Here is a 17072-nt window from a genome sequence, read left to right on the forward strand (position 1 = left end):
GTGAACACTGTTCCCCAGACTTCCACACTGTGTATGTAAAGTCCCGAAATGCTGGAGCTGGCAAACTTTGAAACAGCTATATAAAAGGGGCTTGCCTGGTAGCTCAGCTGGTAAAGAATCTGCCTGTGATGCAGGAGACCCCGGTTCAATCCCCAGGTCAGGAAGATCCCCTGGAGAAGGGAAAGGCTGCCCCCACTCCAGTGCTCTGGCCTGGAGAATTCCATGGCAGAGGAGTCTGGTGGGCTACAGTCCATGGGGTCAGAGTTGGACACAACTGAGTGACTTTCACTTGACTTCATATTAAAGGGGGCTTGGTGTGCTTTGGGGTCCCCCACAACGTCCCTCGGACCCTAAACTGGCTCTGGAGTGAATTCCAGTCCAGGTGCCAGCCGTGTGCCAGCCCCGGCTCCCTGCTTGGACACGGCCACCTCCAGGGCTGGCCTTGCCTGGGGTCTGTCGCTTGGCCAGCCCCGCCGGTCAGAGGTCAGAGGTCAGAGCCTGTGACCTGCCACGAGGCAGGGCTCACACCCCAGCTGTTGTTTGCTGTAAGTTAGCTCGTAGGCCTTAAGCGGCCGGGGCCACCCCACACACGGGCCGTGTGACTCTGGAGGACAGTGGCTCTTTTCAACACTGCTGTGGTGTCAACTTGTTTGTGACCGAGGGAAGGACGCCAGGGAGGTCACAGTGAGCAGGGGACACCTGTCCGTCCTGGGGGCAGAGGTCCTGTCCTGGGCTGCCAGTGAGGAGACAAGGCCCAGGGTGAGCGCCGGAGCTGGTGCTGGGCCCTGGGGGGTCTAGGCTCTGGTCCAGCTGCCCCCACCCGACCCCCACCAGCCTCGTGAACACCTGCACCCAAGGGTGTTCAGACCTTCCCTGGCCTGCACCTGACCCTGAGGTTTCACGTGTCCCCCAGGGAGGGCCTCTGGGGCCAGGCCTGCCCTTGTCGGCCTGGCCCCCACCTCCTGGAAACTGCACACGTGCCCCCACTGCCCCAGCGTTTTACGTGTGTCTGTGTCCGAGTGCCTCTGTGCTCCTTTCTCTGCGTGTTATCTGGGACTGTATATCTGCGTGTACTGAGGGTGTGAGTGGTGTCCACGTGTGTGATTCTGGGTGGGGGGTGCCCGGGTGCCTGTGTCGCTCCTGCAAGCGTGTGTGTGCGGCGGGTGTGCGCGCGTGGGTGTGTGCGCGCGTGGTGTGCGCGCGCGTGGGTGTGGCGTGTCCTCCCGCAGCGCGGCTGGTTCGGGGCGCCAGTCCCCGGGCGCCACCCCGGGGCGCGGCCGGCGGGGAGGAGCGCGCGGCGGGCAGGCCGGCGGCACACGTGGGCCCGGCGCCGCCCCCCGCGGCCCACCCCTGGCCGCCCCCGCCGGGAGGGAGCCGGGATAAGTGGCGGCGCGGACGCCGCGCCCTGTCTCCGGAGCGGCGGCGCGCAGCTCTCCGGTCCCGGCCGTAGACGAGGACTCGGCGCTCGTGGCCCGGTAACTGCCTGCGTCCCCGCCCGAGCCGTGCCTGTCCCCCGGGTGCGGCCGCCCCGCGTCCCGCGGTCCCCGCGTCCCCGCGCTCGGCGTGGGCTCCCGCGCCCCTGTGCGCGTGTGCACGAGCGCGCGCGTGTCTGCGTGTGCCCGGCGCGTGCGCCCCGCTCCCTGGCGGCGGCCCCGAACCAACTTGTCGCCGCCGTCAACTCCGTGTCCGCGTGTCCGTCCCCCGCGGGCAGCCCTGCCGGCGGGGTTGCGCTCCCGGCCCCGGCGGACGCGGGCAGGCGGCAAAGTTTTTTGTGGGAGCCTGGCTGACTTTCCTGGGGGACCCGCGCTCGTGCGTGTCCGAGGGTGGGGATCTGGGCGCGCGGAGCTGGTGCCCTGGCGGCCAGGGCAGCGGGAGCCGGCCTCCCGGGGACACTTCTCCCTGCCGCAGGCGTTTCTTTACGAAGAGTAATGGGGGGCTAGCGCTGGGTGGCTCCGCTCGCAGAAGGGGGGCAGCCCTGGGCTCCGCGCTCGTAAAGCCAGGCAGGATCTGGGGCCCGGCGCTAGCTGGGAAGCTGGGGGTGGGGGGGGGGAACGTGGGGGGCGCCCCCCGCCAAGATGAAGGGGCTGCCCCGGCTGGCCTGGCCCTGACGCTCCGGGTTGAGCGCTGGTGGATCGCAGAAGCCCGGTCGTGATGCAGACAGGTTTGTGGCGGCACCTTTAGAATTTCGGGCAGGAGGAATTAACCAGAGCGTCATCCACCCCATGACCGCGCCCCTGTGAAACTTCCTTGGGGGTTTTAGCATGGAAGGGTGTTTTGCAGCTGGGTCTTTATGCCCACAGAGCTGACTATCATTTCCACTTGATTACAGCTAAAATAGTCTTTAAGATGAAGTTTCCTGAAATGATTTAAAATAAACACAGATGGGAAGGGGGGGGGAGAAAGCTGTAAGGAGGCACTTAAAAGATAAAGTGAGCATTTTTCTTAAGAACAAATGGGGTTTTCAGTCTTAAGAAATATATGTATCTGTAAAATTTTTGAAATGGAAGGGTTTTTCTTTTTTTTTTTTAACTGCTTTAAAAAAATGTGAGTGACCGATCAAGGTTTCCCTCCCGACGTCTCTGTTTTACCTTCTCTCTGACCGAGCACCGTTCCCTTTTTCCTTCCCAGCACCTGAAGATCCTTTCAGAATGCCAGAGGAACGTTCCCCCCGGCTGACCCCACAGAACGTTCCCTACCAGGACCTCCCTCACCTGGTCAACGCTGACGGACAGTACCTCTTCTGCCGGTACTGGAAACCCTCGGGCGCGCCCAGGTCAGTCTGCCCCCGCCCCCAGTGATGCTGAGGTTGGTCCCCAGGGGCGTCGGGGGGTCCTGCCCCCTCCGCCTTCCTACGCAGCTCCTGAGAGGCCACTTTCCCCGTGACCTACTTCACGTGCCGCTTTAACATCGAGCCCAGCAGGCTAACAGAGCTGAGGGCTTATGCTTCATCTTTTTTAAAATTAAGAAGCAGGAGTTCTATTTCCAATATGACAAGTAGGATGTGAGTTCTACCGTATGGCGGTTTTCACAGGACTTTATTTTTTGTGCTGGAGTTGATTTCCTGTTGTGCAGGCATGCCTTTAAAATCCAACCCAACAGTGACCAAAAACCACCTGATCAGATAAAATCAAAATGATGTGTATGTATAGTAACTTTTGTTGTCTGTCCGGTTTGACTGTGAGCCTCAGAGGGTGTCATTCGTGTATCAGAGAAGGAAGGGGGTCTGCCTGTCTCCTTCTGATTTCTTGCCAGCTCAGTTACTTGGTACATTTCCCATCAAGGATTATGTCTTGCTGTTAGGAACGGGCGTTGGGACGACACACAATAAGACAGCTGGTCTGCTACTTCCCTCCGCGCGGATAAAACGGGGAAAACCGTGCTTGTTTGTGTTGTTCAGGGAAGGAAACGATTTGGGGTTGCCAGCTGGCCTAGCGACCAGCGGACGTCTCCTGTTCCGCGGACGTGTTACCTGTTCCAACAGGCCTCTGGTCCCCGGAGGCCCATGTGGGGTGTGAGGTGTGGGGTGGGTTGTAGGATTATGTCTCCCTCACTGTTTCAGTCGTTACCCACCCTGAGCATGGGTATAAAATTTCTACCGTTTTAGCAAGGTGTGTGTAATCCAGGTAGCTGCACATTCAAGACAAGAAAAGTAACAACAAAAAAGCAGAGATGTGAACTGTGAAGACCTGGTTTTAGAATCACAGCCTCAGGGCAGCCGGATAAACTGACTGTTAGTGGGCTGTTAGTAGTCCTGGGGTCTGGCCTTGTCTTTCTTAAAGATCCCTGGAGGAGAGAGCTGGAGGGGGGTGCGGGTGGGGTCGTCACACGTCCTCAGCCCTCCCGTCTGGCTTGCCGCGGCCCACTGTGGCTTTAGTTTCTAACCGCCCTGGGGTGGAGGGCGCGTTCATTTGCTCAGTATGCACTTGGCGATGGTGAGCCTCAGACTTCGGGGGCGTCCTTCACGGGTGGGGAGGCTGTCCTCAGTGGAGGTCAGTGGGACACAGCCTGCAGGCTTCTGACGGGGTGGGGCTGCCCGTCCTGGAGCTGCGCTGGTCTCACAGTCTCCACCCCAGTGGCCCAGGGCCCGCTTCCTCGCTTTTGCTCCAGTTAGAGATGGCACCCCCCCCCCCGCTCCCCACTCCCCCGGCTCCACCAGCTGTGTTTAAATCTCTTGGGGTCAGTGTTTATCTCCTGCTGGGAAGAGAATGGGGTGGGTGGGGGCCGCACGGGGGTTCCGGGCTTTGTTAGAGAGGCTCCCCCACCCCCCCCTGCCTGCTCGTCTCCACCCCCTCAGATGATGCAGGTTCATAAGCTCCCTTGATGGAGCCGGCAGGCCCCCCACCGTGGGTCGGAGGACCTTTAAAACCCATCCCCATCAGTCCTGACCCCTCGGGAGGTCCTGGAAGCCCCTGTGGTGACAGACGCTGCTGCATCCGGGGTCCTGGAGGGATCAGGCCAGGCCGAGTGGGGGTGGGCCGGGGGGGGCCTCGGGGCAGAGTCTGTGCCCGCTGGTGGGGCTGCATCTCCGCGCCTGGGCCCAGCCACTCTGTCAGACCGACCGCCCTGCCCTCCTGCGGGTGGGCGACAGGCCTGTTGCCTGCGGGAGCAGAGGGGCCCGCTGGGCTCAGCCCGCCCCTCCAGGGAGCAGCCTCCAGGGAGCACCCTCCGGGGAGCACCCTCCAGGGAGCGCCCTCCAGGGAGCACCCTCCAGGGAGCACCCTCCAGGGAGCACCCTCCAGGCTCTCACCCCCGGGTAGCTCAGAGTCTTCTGTGGGCCGATCCTCGGGGGAAATACCCCCAACTGTCCCTGGTCTCTGCTCCTTTAAAAAATGTTTCCCACGGAGGCCCTCGGGACCTCAGAGGCCCCCGCCTTGTAGATGGTGCCTGATAGAGGGTCCTAGTCATCATGAGCCTGGGGCTGAAAGCCCACCCTTGGTCGCGCGGAGGCAGGTTTGTGTTCGTCAGGTGGCAGAGCTTTATGGTGACAGTGGATACTGACTGTCCTTAGGATGCAGTGGAATGGTCTCCCGTGAAGTGGGTCTCGGGCGTGCTCTGGACTCTGGACGGGTCTCTTAGATGTGATCTCGTTTTATCTAACCAATCAACCCGCGAGGTAGGTGCTGTCCTTGTGAACCCTCTTCAAAAGCTGGTCCAGCTGCATTTTGTCCACATTCCTCTGGTTCCCCTGAGCACAAGACTTCTGTCCAAGGACTGTCTTCCTGATAAATTCTTGTTTTTGTTAGGATGAACTCACTCCTTACGGAAAGGAGTGATAGGATCTTTCACTGTGATCGTGCTCAGTCGTGTCCCCGTGGACGGTAGTCCTCCGGGCTCCTCTGCCCATGGGTTTCTCCAGGCAAGAACACTGGAGTGGGTTGCCATTTCCTCCTCCAGGAGATCCTCCACACCCAGGGATCAAACCCACGCCTCCTGCATTGACAGGATTGTTAACCACTGAGCCGCTTGGGAAGCCAACAGAATCATTGTTCTTACTGATTGTTCGCTGGCAGTAGGTTAAAATGTGATCTGTTCTGAAACCCCGAATCTTCTTATGCCCCTGGAGGCTGGCTGCCTGATCGAGCCTGGGAACTTTGGAATTTTAAAATACTGATTCTGCAGCAGGTCTCGACCCCTGACGGTGTTCTCGGGGTCGCGGAACCGGCCGGGTGGGACGTGAGCTGCTCTTTCATGGCTCCCGGGCCATGGGCTGGTACTTCACACCATTGGGTTCAGGTTACCCCTCAGTATGCCTAAAGGGCAGCTTTGAATCACCTTCTGAACGTTCCTCAGCCGTCCTGGCCCCCAAGGATGGCTGACAGGTCAGCAGCGTCGGGGCCCCGAGGGTCTGATGCACGCAGCGCCTGGTTGGATGGCTTGGCTCCGAGGAAGCCCTCCCTTGGTTCCGCCAGATGAGGAGGGCTGCAGGCCTCCTGGGTGTTCAGGGCCCGGCGTGGACACGTCTGTCTGCCTGGGGCTGACCGGGCAGTCTGAAGCAGACCTTTGTGAGATAAAGGCCTGGATGCCCTGCGTCCCTCCTCCAAGCAGGGGGCTTCCTCTTGCCCAGCCCGCGCTCTGTCTCTGGGGAGGCCCCACCCCAACACTGCGGAGCAACCAGAGTCTATTCCTGTCGCTTCGTTGTCGCGACAGTTGGGGCTCCCAGGGGGCCGCTTCATAGAGCTCCGTTCCTCTGCTGGCCGGGGGCCTGGTGCAGACACCCGGGTGACTCCCCCTTGAAAAAGTTCCAGATCCGAGTCCTCTGCAGGGACCCCCCCCGCCAGGCCGGGACCCTGAAGCCCCTTCTGCTTTCCTGCCTCCTCTAGGGAGCTGGCCTTCCTCCGAAGGAGGGTGATAGGGCATCCTTTCTGGAACCTCCCCGTGGGCTCGGAGCCTCGGCCATTCCTGGAGTCGAGAGGCCGAGGCCTCCGCCTCCTCCCTCTGATGTGCCCTGCTCTGCCCTGGGTCACATTGACCGCGTCTCCACGAGGCCCTCGGCGTCCGCCTCGGGAGTTGCGGCCAGAGCCGTCTCAAGACGCTTCCTCCCACCTATGCAAATTTACCTGAAGAAGAAGCAGCGCTTTCTGGGAGCTGGGATATATTTAAATGCTGGAGGACACCCTCCCTCCCTGCCGCCCTCATACCGTCCTCCCATCAGCCACCAGCCCCTTGGGTCTGGCAGCTGGGGCTCTGAAGATGGAGCCGGGTGCAGACCATGGAGTGCGGAGCCTCCGCCATCTGGCCGGAACCCACTGCCCCCTGAGAGCCCGTTCCCCTGGATCAGCTCGTCTCTCTGTCCTCCGCTCTGCCTCCGGCTTGCTCACCGGGTTGTGTGCCCCCCGTGTAGGGTGCGGGCACCGTGCTCTGGGCAGCGCTCCCCGGGGCTCTGTGTGTCTCTGGGGTCTGCCTCCCTGGGGCCCCTGCTGCTCCCGGTCCCTAGTGGCCCTCCCCCCAAGCTCCTACCACCTGCGTGAGGAGGCGTGACCACATCACTGCCTTTGGTTGGCATGTTCCCAGGGCCAACCACATCCCACCCCTTGTTGCAGTCAGTCGCTCAGTTGTGTCTGACTCTTTGTGACCCCATGGACCGCAGCATGCCAGGCCTCCGTGTCCATCACCAGCTCCTGGAGTTTACTCAAACTCCTGTCCATCGAGTCGGTGATGCCATGCAACCATTGCATCCCCTGTCGTCTCCTTCTCCTCCCGCCTTCTGTCTTTCCCAGCATCAGGGTCTTTTCCAGTGAGTCAGTTCTTCACGGCCCAGGTATTAGAGCTTCAGCTTCGGCATCAGTCTTTCCAGTGAACACTCAGGGCTGATTTCCCATAGGATGGACTGCTTGGATCTCCTTGCAGTTGAGGGAGTCCCACCCCTTAGGTCCCATCCCTTACTCATCCCTGAAAGTGGCCCTGGGGACCTAGTTCTGGGTGTGTCCACTCTTCCCACTCAGCTGTGGTCACGCTCCTGCCCAGCAGGCCAGTCAGGAGACACTGGTTTACTGATGCCTGGGAGCTGGTACCAGGGTGGGGAGACGGTGGTGAGGATCTCTGCGTTTGAGGAAGAGGTGGGTGAGGAAGAGACGATCTGATCCATCATTCTCCCCACGTGACGGGGAGGAACCTAGAGACCCGGGAAGGGGTGGTTCCCTGATGGCTCAGTGGTCAAGAATCCGCCTGCAATGCCAGAGACATGGGTTCTGTCTCTGGGTTGGGAAGATCCCTTGGAGAAGGGAATGGCAACCCATTCCAGTGTTTTTGCCTGGAGAATCCCATGGACAGAGGAGCCTGGCGGGCTGCAGTCCATGGAGTTGCAAAGAATCAGACACGACTGAGCGACTAAACAGCACCAACCTAGAGACAGGACAACTGCCAGGCATGGTGCAAGTTAGAAAAAGGGTTGCACGGGGTAGACACGGCCCCTCAGGTGGGAGGTTTGGTGGGCAGAGCACAGGCTCGGTGTCACCTCCCATTCACCCTTCCAGCCAGCACCCTTGAGCAGTATTGCTCCCGTGAGAGGCATGTGCAGGGCCGGGAACCACAGGAAGCTGGAGACAGGGGAGAGGCCAGGCCCTGGGGTCCTGCCAGCTAGGCTATGGGCTTGAGTTTGTGCCTCGATGGGTGGGCAGCCCTGGACCGGCTTTAGGCCCAGAAGCCATGCAGTTGGGCTTGTGGCTTGAGCTCAGCTGGCGGGAGGAGATGCAGGGTGCAGGTGAGGGGCTGAGTCAGCCCCTTGAGGTGCTGGGGGCAGAGCTTGCAGGGTGGTGATGGAGGGTTCCCGGGGCCTCCCCGGGTGCATGGGGAACGTGGGGCCCCCTGCATAGCACACCTTCAGTTCACTCCCCTCCAGAGGTGCCGGGGCTGCTCTCTGATGGCGAGGACCTGTGGACCACCGGGCTGTGGGATCTCCCTCTGGAGCATTCCTGAGAAGCCAGTAGGGAAATCAGAGAGGGAAGCAGCGTGGGCAGGGGCGGCCGGCAGACCTCCCCAGTGAGATACTGACATGGGAGGCAGTCAGTTTCCTGAAGGCAAGAGAGGAATCCTGTCCCCTTCGGCTCCCCACCACAAGAATCAGAAAGGGCCTTAGACTTCTCTGAGTGGGTTCCTGAAATTTCCACCCAAACGCGGAGACCGTGGTCCTCACTCTGTGTTGTATGGCAGCGATATGATTTTTAATCCCATCACTGCCTTCCAGTCCTACCTCAGCTTTCTCTTGCCTATTTTAAGAATTTCCCAAAGTTCCTTCCTCGTGGATGGAGCCGTCCGTCCTCCTCCTGGTGTTTCCGCCTTTGTTGCAGCAAACTGCCTGCTTTTTAAATAGGGCATCTCTTCTGGGCTTTTTTTTTAAAGACTCTTCGAATAGCAAAGATCTTTTTGATGGCAAGAGGAAAGGCCACTGCTATTCTTGCAGTATTTTTGCAGTTGATTTTTCCAACAGCTTCGTTAAGGCATAATTTTTTCCAGTTGCTATAAGAATGTTCTGTGGATACAAGTCGGGCTTTGTTTTGCAGTGGAGTTGAAGAAAAAAAAATTGCAAAATAAGCCGCTCCCTGAAAGGCGGCCATTGTCCACCGTTATGCGTTGCTCAGCACCTTTTAGGTAGAGATGCCCATCCGGGCGCACTTTGTCCCCAAGTGCCAACCAAACGGGGTTCTCCTGCCAACGGCCCTTCGTGTGTGACTCTGCAGCTGAGATTACAGCGTGACCCTTGTCCCACATTTAGGGTCAGCCAAGTCTTCTGCTGGGGGTGGTACTTTTGTTTCACATGGGCCTGCTCGCTGGGGTGGAGGTGGGGAGGCGGATTCAGTTCAGTTCAGTCGCTCAGTTGTGTCCGACTCTTTGCGACCCCATGGACCACAGCATGCCAGGCTTCCCTGTCCATCACCAACTCCTGAAGCTTGCTCAAACTCACTCCCGTTGAGTCGGTGATTCCATCCGACCATCTCATCCTCTGTCGTCCCCTTCTCCTCCTGCCTCCAATCTTTCCCAGCATCAGGGTCTTTTTCAATGAGTCAGTTCTTTGCATCAGGTGGCCAAAGGATTGGCGTTTCAGCTTCAGCGTCAGTCCTTCCAGTGACCACCCAGGACTTATTTCCTTTAGGATGGACTGGTTGGCTGCCTTTCCTTCTGCAAAAAGGTTCAGAGGAGCGCTTACTGTGGCCTTGCCGCTCTGTCAGTGTTGGGAAGGAAGAGGGCAGGAGGGTGGACAGGAGGGGCAGAGCAGAAGGAAAGAGAGAGGGCTCGGGGATTGCATCCTCAGGGGACGTTAGGGTGAAGGGGAACTGGGCCTTCCTTTCCTTGAGCAGAGTCCTTGGAAGGCTCCACAGGCAGGATGGACACAGAGAACGGACCCCCTGCGCCCTTCAGGGCTCCCGAGTCCGGGGTCGCGGGGCGCCGCCCCCAGAGAGCAGGTCTCGGGGGGCTGACCGGAGGAGGGCCTGGGTCTCCGAGCTCTCAGAGTGCTTCTCAGCCCTGCCCTCGGGCCCCCTGTGTGCACGCGTGTCCGTGGTGCTGAGATCTGGGCCGCCCTTGGCGGGAGCTCAGAACCGTGCGTCCCCCAGGGGCCCAGGTGTCTGAGCCTGTGGCTGGCGGGGCTGAGCCCTCGGAGGCGGCAGCTCTCCCCAGCCGTCAGGGCTTCCTGGGGGTGGTGGAGGCTTTAGGGGGTGGGCTCTGTGGACCTCGGAGTCTCATGGCATGTGAACGTGCGTCCTTTCTCGGAAGGCGCAGTGGGTCACCCACTCCCCAGCCCCTCAGGGCGGGGGTGGCCCGGGACCCCAGTGCTCACTGCCAGCCACATCCCCTGCAGGGGGGTAGATGGCCTCAGAGGGTGAGCACGGCCCTGAGGGGGTGGGGCGTGGAGCCGCAGGGGCATCCCCAGGGCTGGCATCCTTCCACTCCGCACCTCCCCACTGTGGGTTTAGACCGTGAGGCAGCTTTCCCAGGAGGCATTCAAGCAGACATCCCACCCGGGGCTGGGCTCTCGGAGGGCCTCACTGCTCCCCGCTTCCCCCGGGGGCCCGCCCCTCCATGTCTCCATCTGGGTGGTCCTGTTTTCAGTGGTGTGAAGCGTGTGGGCACCTCTGCAAAGCCCAGGGAGGCTGAGGACCAGGGCAGCCCGACCTCGGGAAGGTGCAGGAGACTGACGTAGGACCCGGGGTGGGGTGGGGCCCAGGGAGCTCAGGAGGCCTCGAGAAAGGGAAGCCGAAGAGGATGTAGGGTGGGAGTGCTCCACGTGGAGTGGGGAGGAGGGAAGAAGGGATGCAGGGGGGAGAACCCGGGTCAGGGAGCTGGGGGCTCGGGTCAGGCTGGCCTGCGGATTGCCCCGGGCCATCCACATGGCCGGATCAGAGATGAGGGGCCTCTGCTTGGGAAACAAGGCTTTAGGTGTTCTAGGTGCTTTGCTATGTTCATGCTGTTCGGTCCGTCATGCCGAGACATCTTTCAGGGGAGACTGGTGTCTTGGGGACGCACGGCAGGATGGTGCTGTGGACAGTGGTGGACCTTGGCAGTGGTAGACCAAATGGCAGGCCTTGGAAGTAGACTCAGAACCAGCCTGGGTCTACACGGTCGGGGTGGGGCTGGAGGCTGCCCCTGGACCCGAGAGTCCGTCTTCTCGTGGTTGAACAGGGGCCCCTTTCCCCTGGGTGGTCATAGAATCAGACGCTGGGCATCTGCGGGGTCAATGCCTGGCACTAGTTACGAGATGTGAGTGTGTGGGTTGTCTTGGGCTCCCCCACCATTCTCCTGATGGGCTCTGGGGACCACTGTGGGCTTGTCTGTCATCCACCAAGCTCACTCCACCCTCCCCGCCAGCATCAGTCACAGGCACCCTGAGTGTGACTGATGACCTTCCTGACCTCCGTCTTGACCTCCCTCCCCGTGACGCAGGCTGTGTGCTTTCCCCAGGCTCCGGGCCAGTTACTTAGCAGTTAGAGCCATTTCTGTGAGATTTCAGTCGCCCCAAAAACATCCACTTTATGGGTGCTCAGTTTACAAAGTCACAGGGATGGTGTTGGTGGTGCAGTTCTTTCTGAAATAACATGCAGTTAGCAAACTCAATGCTTCGTTTAATGTCACTTGAAAACCTCTGTGCCCGTGTTCGAGGTGTGACCCTTGACCCCTGGAGGACCACGCGATCCTTAGGGAGGGGGCCTGGGGGTCAGCGCGCCCAGACCCATCTGGTTCTCAGCCCCATCTGCAGCGGCCTCAGTGCTTGGCGCGTGTTTTCTTCCCAGGCCCCAATGGCGTGCCGGGGTGCATGGAGGTGCTGGTACTTGGGCTGGGCTTTGCGTCTGTAAGGGCAGCGTGCTCAGGGCATCAGGAGGTCTCTGATTGGTGGCCCGTGCTGGGGTCCACAGGCATCTCTGTGCGTCTCTGGTCAGCTGCTTCCCCCGCAGGGCAGGCAGCCGGCCGGGGCCTGCTGGCCTGAAGTGTCTGGCCTGGCAGGCTTTTGGTCTGATCTTCCGCACGTCCCCCGGGGCACCAGGGTGGCAGTGTTTCAAGGGCAATGAGAGAGCAACAACACGCTTTCCAAGTCTTTGCTTGGGTCAAGTTTGCAAGCGTTCCACAGGCAGAGTGGGTCAGCCCAGAGGCCCGTCCACGGAGCACGGTCGGGGGAGGATGTTCGTGGCCGTTTTGACTCCGTCGCTGGGAAGGGACTTTGGTGCTGATAGCTGGGACACCAGGGTTGGAGTTTTGTTTCTGCCTCTGAGTGACTCTAGATAAGATGCCAGCAGGTAGGCTTTCCAGCAGGTCCCTAGAGTCTGCGATGTTATATAACTCGGGCAGTTTGCAGCTCATGCTGGCGACAGCCTCTGAGCGTCTCCAAGGCAGAGCTCACGCTTCATGTCTTTCTGTCTTCCTCAGCTCTGACCGCTGGTAGAGTTTCACGTCTAGCACAAACCAAGAGATCCGAGCATGTTTGTTGAATGAATGAGCGAACTTCCTGTATTTATAGGGTAAGGCAGTTGGGCGGGTTGATTCTCAAAAGTCCCTGCCAGTGCAGTTTTCTAGGAAAGGAACAGCATTTCCACCGAGTGTAGACCAGAGGGGCTAACTCTTTGTGCAGGAATCAGGGCACCTAAAATGCAGAAGCATCAGTGAAGGGAGTTAGTAACAGCTCAGAAGAGAATATTCCCTACAGCCAGTCAGTCCCCTGGAATACTAGGTGGCTGGGTTTTAGCCATTTTAACTTTGAAGTAAAGTTTGCAGACACACCCGTGAGTGGGAGCTGCGGGACGGCAGGGGGGTCTTCAGTGTTACTGCAGAAGTCGGCGTGGGCGCCAGAATCTGGGGTCGGGGTCAGCTTCCTCTTAATGTGCGGATGATTCAGCAGGTGTTAGCCGAGCTGCAGGCGTAGACTCAGCACCCCACGGTAGAAAGCGATGGGGGTCCTCCGAGCGGCCTGAAGACTTGGGGTCCTCTTGGCCTCAGACCCCTAATCGCATGAGCTCTTTCTGAGTGTCTTGTGCGTGCTGGGCCTCATTCTGGTTTGGAGACCCCGAGATGGTTCAGCACCCCCTCTGCCTTTGAAGACCGCTGCCCTCATGTGCCAGGGGGACAGCGCCAAGCACCGTGGCGGTTTGCTTCTGAGGGCCATGCATTCTGCGTAGGTGGGAGCAGGTGTTCAGCGAGAAGTTCAGGTGACTCTAAACCGCCCCTTGAAGGTGTGGAAGGTGACCGGAGGAACCACTTTCACACGGGCATGGAGTATGTTCTGAAAACAACAGAAGCCTTCTTCTGTCTGAAGCCTGCAGTGCGTGGCTGGAGATGTGTTTGGAATGGCTGGTCCGGGAGCTGGAGTTTGAATGGCCGTCGTGTTAGTCTGCCACAAAGCGCCACAGGTCTGCTGGCTTAAACAAGAGAGATCTCCTTTCCCGCAGTCCCGAGGGCTGAAGGTCTGCGTCCAGGAGCCGGCGGGCGGCGTCTGGTGAGAGCTGCTGGCCCGTGGTTGCCATGTCCTCGTCGTGTGTCCGCGTGGCCTCTCCGCCGCCTTCCCGCCGACGGGGCAAATGCTCCGTGACTGGACGAGCCTCCTGACTTTCCACGCTCCTGCGTCTCTGTGGTTTCATCGTGGACGCCCCTGCCTGTCTGAGGTCGCTGTGGGTTTAGCCTTTGCCTTGGCGTCTTGTGTCTTGAGATCACCTGGTGTCAGCAAACCGCACTGGCCGACTGGCCTGAGGCAGGTTCAGACGTGAGTGGGCAGTGCCCGGTAAACTGTCCGTGCCCTGCAGACCCAGTCCCTGCCCTGTACCCATTCCTCCACCTTCCTGACTAACTTTCGTCCCTCGGGGTTGGTTTTAATCAGGTGTGAATGTTCCCTTTTCCCAGTGTTATTTGCAGCAGGAGCTGCAAATCATAGCCTGTTATTAAAAGACTATTAAAATAAGAGTCTTTCAGCAAAAGGGGCTGGAGCAATTAGATGCGTGTCTGTGTGCTCAGTCACTTGGTCGCGTCTGACTCTTTGCGACCCCGTGGACTGTAGCCCGCCAGGCTCCTCTGTCCAGGGGTTCTCCAGCAAGAACACTGGAGTGGGCAGCCAGTTCCTCCTCCAGGGGATCTTCCCGACCCAGGGATCGAACGCGGGTCTCTTATGCCTCCTGCATTGGCAGGCGGCTTCTTCTCCACCAGTGCCACCTCGGAGGCCCTGGAACAGTCGGATATCTACATGCAAAAAAATGAAGATGGACCTTTTCCTCACACCATGTACAAAAGTAAACTAAAAGACCTAACTATAAAAGCCACAGCTATAAAACTCTTAGAAGAAAACATAGGAGTAAATCTTCACTACCTTGGATTTGACCATGGTTTCTTACATATGACCCCAAAACGACAAGCAACAAAAGAAAGAAAATGATACATTGGACTTCATCAGAGTGAAAAACTTTTGTGCTTTAAAGTATAGTTTGAAGAAAACAAAAAGACAGTTCACAGAATGGGAGAAAATACTTGCAAAACATCTATGTGATAAGGGAATTGTATCTGGGATATGAAAAGAATGCTTGTAATTCAATGATAGAAAGATAGCCTCCCTGAAAAAAATGGGCAAGAGACTTAAATAACATTTCCCCAAACAAGATTTACTGATGGCTAATGAGCATAAGAAAAGATGCTCAGCGTTAGTTGTCATCGGGGAGATGATGACAAATCAAAGCCACGGTGAGGTACCACTTCCCAGCCGCTCGGACAGCTGTGGGATAACGACAGGTGATGACGTGTATTGGTGGGGATGTGGAGAAGTCTGGACTCTCAGGGCCTGCTGAGGGAATTTAAAATGGTGGAGCCGCTTTGGAAAGCAGGCTTACAGCTACTCAGAGGTTAAGCACTGTTAGCGTATGACACGGCAGTTCCGTCCCTTGGTATGTATCGAAAACAACTGGGGACTAACAGATATATGCTAGTATATTTAAAATAGATAAACAGGGACCTATGTTGTGGCATAAGGAACTATAGTCAACGTCTTCTAATCACCCCTCATGGAGAAGAACCTGAAAAAGAATAAGTATCACTGAGTCACTTTGCCATACACTTGAAACAGTGTAAATGAATTATACTTCAATTTTTTAAAACATTGAAAACATGTCCACACACTTGTACACAAATATTCATGACAGTGTTATTCCTAATAGTCAAAATGTGGGAACAAGCCAGATGTCCATAACTGGTGAATGGATAAATAAAATGTGGCATGTCCATCCAGTGGAATATTTGGCCACAAAAAGGGAGGAAATACTGGTACACGGATGAACCTGAAACAATTATGCTGAGAGAAGCAAGTCACAAAAGATGACATGTTAATATGATCCCATTTTCATGAAGTGTCCAGCGTAGGCCAGTCTTTGGAGAAAGAAGGTGTATTCATGGTTGCCGTGAGCTGGGGTGGAGGTTGAGACAGTTGAGGGTGAGAGCTAAGAGTAGGGGTTTCTTTTCAGGGTGATGGAAGTGCTCTAAAACTGATTATGAGGTTGGTTATACTAAATACGCGAAGAACCACTGAATTGTACACTTTAACAGAGCAGATTATATAATCTGTGAATTATATCCCATGAAAGCCCTTACCAAAAAACCACAAATACCTAAGAAAATGAGTTAAGAGGTGCTGCTGCTGCTAAGTCGTGTCAGTCGCGTCCGACTCTGTGTGACCCCATCGACGGCATCCCACCAGGCTCCGCCGTCCCTGGGATTCTCCAGGCAAGAACACTGGAGTGGGTTGCCATTTCCTTCTCCAATTAAGAGGTGTTGGGCAAACATTTTTAATGATGTTTACCAAAAAAACCTAACGACACAGAGTTACGTAGGATATGATGGTAGAAGGGTAGCGTATAGAGCGGTGATCTCAGTCATATTAAAAGTGTGGTCATGGAAGAGATTAGAAATACGACTATAAAAACGGAATGCATGGTCTCAAGCCTTGCACTGTCTTCGGAAAGGCCCACGCTCAAGTCGGACACCTCGCTGGATTCCTCCTGGGCTTCACCTCCACGAATCTCACACCATCACATGGGGCTGACGTCATGCTTGCTGTTTCACTGACGTGGAAACTGGCCCCAGAGAACCACGTGCTAATGAACGCGGGGCCGGGATCCGAACCCGCGTCTCTTTGCTCTAAAGGCGGTGCTCTCTCGGCAGCACCCAGCTCTGCCTTGTAAACACATACAGAGCTGTCCGTAGCGCCCGGCTGTGTGCACAGGTGCCCTGTAGCCCCACCTGATGGATGGGGAGCCTGAGGCTTGGCAAGGGGCTGCGACCAGGGGCCCGGGTGGAGCGAGCCCACGGTGCCTGGCCCCTCCCCCACCCGCGTCCAGCTGCAGCGGTGGCTCTGACGATGCTCGCCTGCGTGCAGCTGCCTGGCAGGGTCTCAGCAAGCTCCGAGGCCCGAGCTCTGTCCCCCAGAGCAGTAAGCCTGTCCCCAGGCTCGTCTCTGCTCCTCCTGCCTCTCCTGCATTCTCAATAAATTCCCGATTGTTTATTGCCATCCGCTTGGCATTTCACCACCCAGAAGGACTTGGAGCCATCTGCAGACTTGGAAAGTTCATGCTGTTCTCCTTCCAGGAAAAAAAAAAAAAAGAAAAAGACTGTTACATAAGATGGGCCCGAGCACATTCCTACAGGAAGGTTGGGAGCCACTTGTCAGACCGTAGGCCCCCTGCTGTCTCCTCCCGCCAGCATCATCCAGGTCCAAAGTCACACGCCGCTGTCAGAACCATGCTTCCTCGCAGAGCCGTCAAGAAGAATCCAAGTGTCTCCCCGACGCCCACGAACAACTTCAGGCGCCCCTTCGGGTCTCAGGAGGGGTTCCTCCTGGAGAACGCTCAGGCCTTCTCACGGTGTGCGCTGGCCACCCGGTTCTCTGTCCTTCCAGCAGGGCGGGGGGTCACCTCCGGGGCGGGGGTCCCTGTGCACCCTCCCCTTCTCCCCCTAGCATCTCTCCAGCTGCAGCCATCTGCCCTTCAGCCTCCAGTCTCTCCCCTGCTTGCTCACCGTGGGTCGTTGAATTTTGTTGTAAATAAAATTTGCTGTTTTTGCGTGAGCATGTTCATGGTAAGACATTGAGAAATGAAGGGAAAGTAGGGAGCTTGGATGAC

At 57.7% G+C, this 17072-nt stretch overlaps 1 protein-coding gene across 5 annotated transcripts in view; it reads left to right on the top strand.

The window, feature by feature from the left end:
• Nucleotides 1-17072, top strand: part of MGLL (monoglyceride lipase) — a 240957-nt gene that overhangs the window by 140024 nt on the left and 83861 nt on the right. For 2 of the 5 annotated variants that reach the window (XM_061129035.1, XM_061129036.1), the window contains exon 2: nucleotides 2629-2773. In XM_061129035.1, the coding sequence (XP_060985018.1) occupies nucleotides 2649-2773 (125 nt within the window). In that variant the 5' untranslated portion in view covers nucleotides 2629-2648. Of the gene's footprint in view, nucleotides 1-1345; nucleotides 1476-1664; nucleotides 2162-2628; nucleotides 2774-17072 lie in introns of those variants that run through there. The other 3 variants (XM_061129034.1, XM_061129033.1, XM_061129032.1) reach the window with 3 other exon arrangements.

The sequence above is a fragment of the Dama dama genome, chromosome 24, assembly GCF_033118175.1.
Source record: "Dama dama isolate Ldn47 chromosome 24, ASM3311817v1, whole genome shotgun sequence".
Taxonomy (NCBI): Eukaryota; Metazoa; Chordata; class Mammalia; order Artiodactyla; family Cervidae; genus Dama; species Dama dama.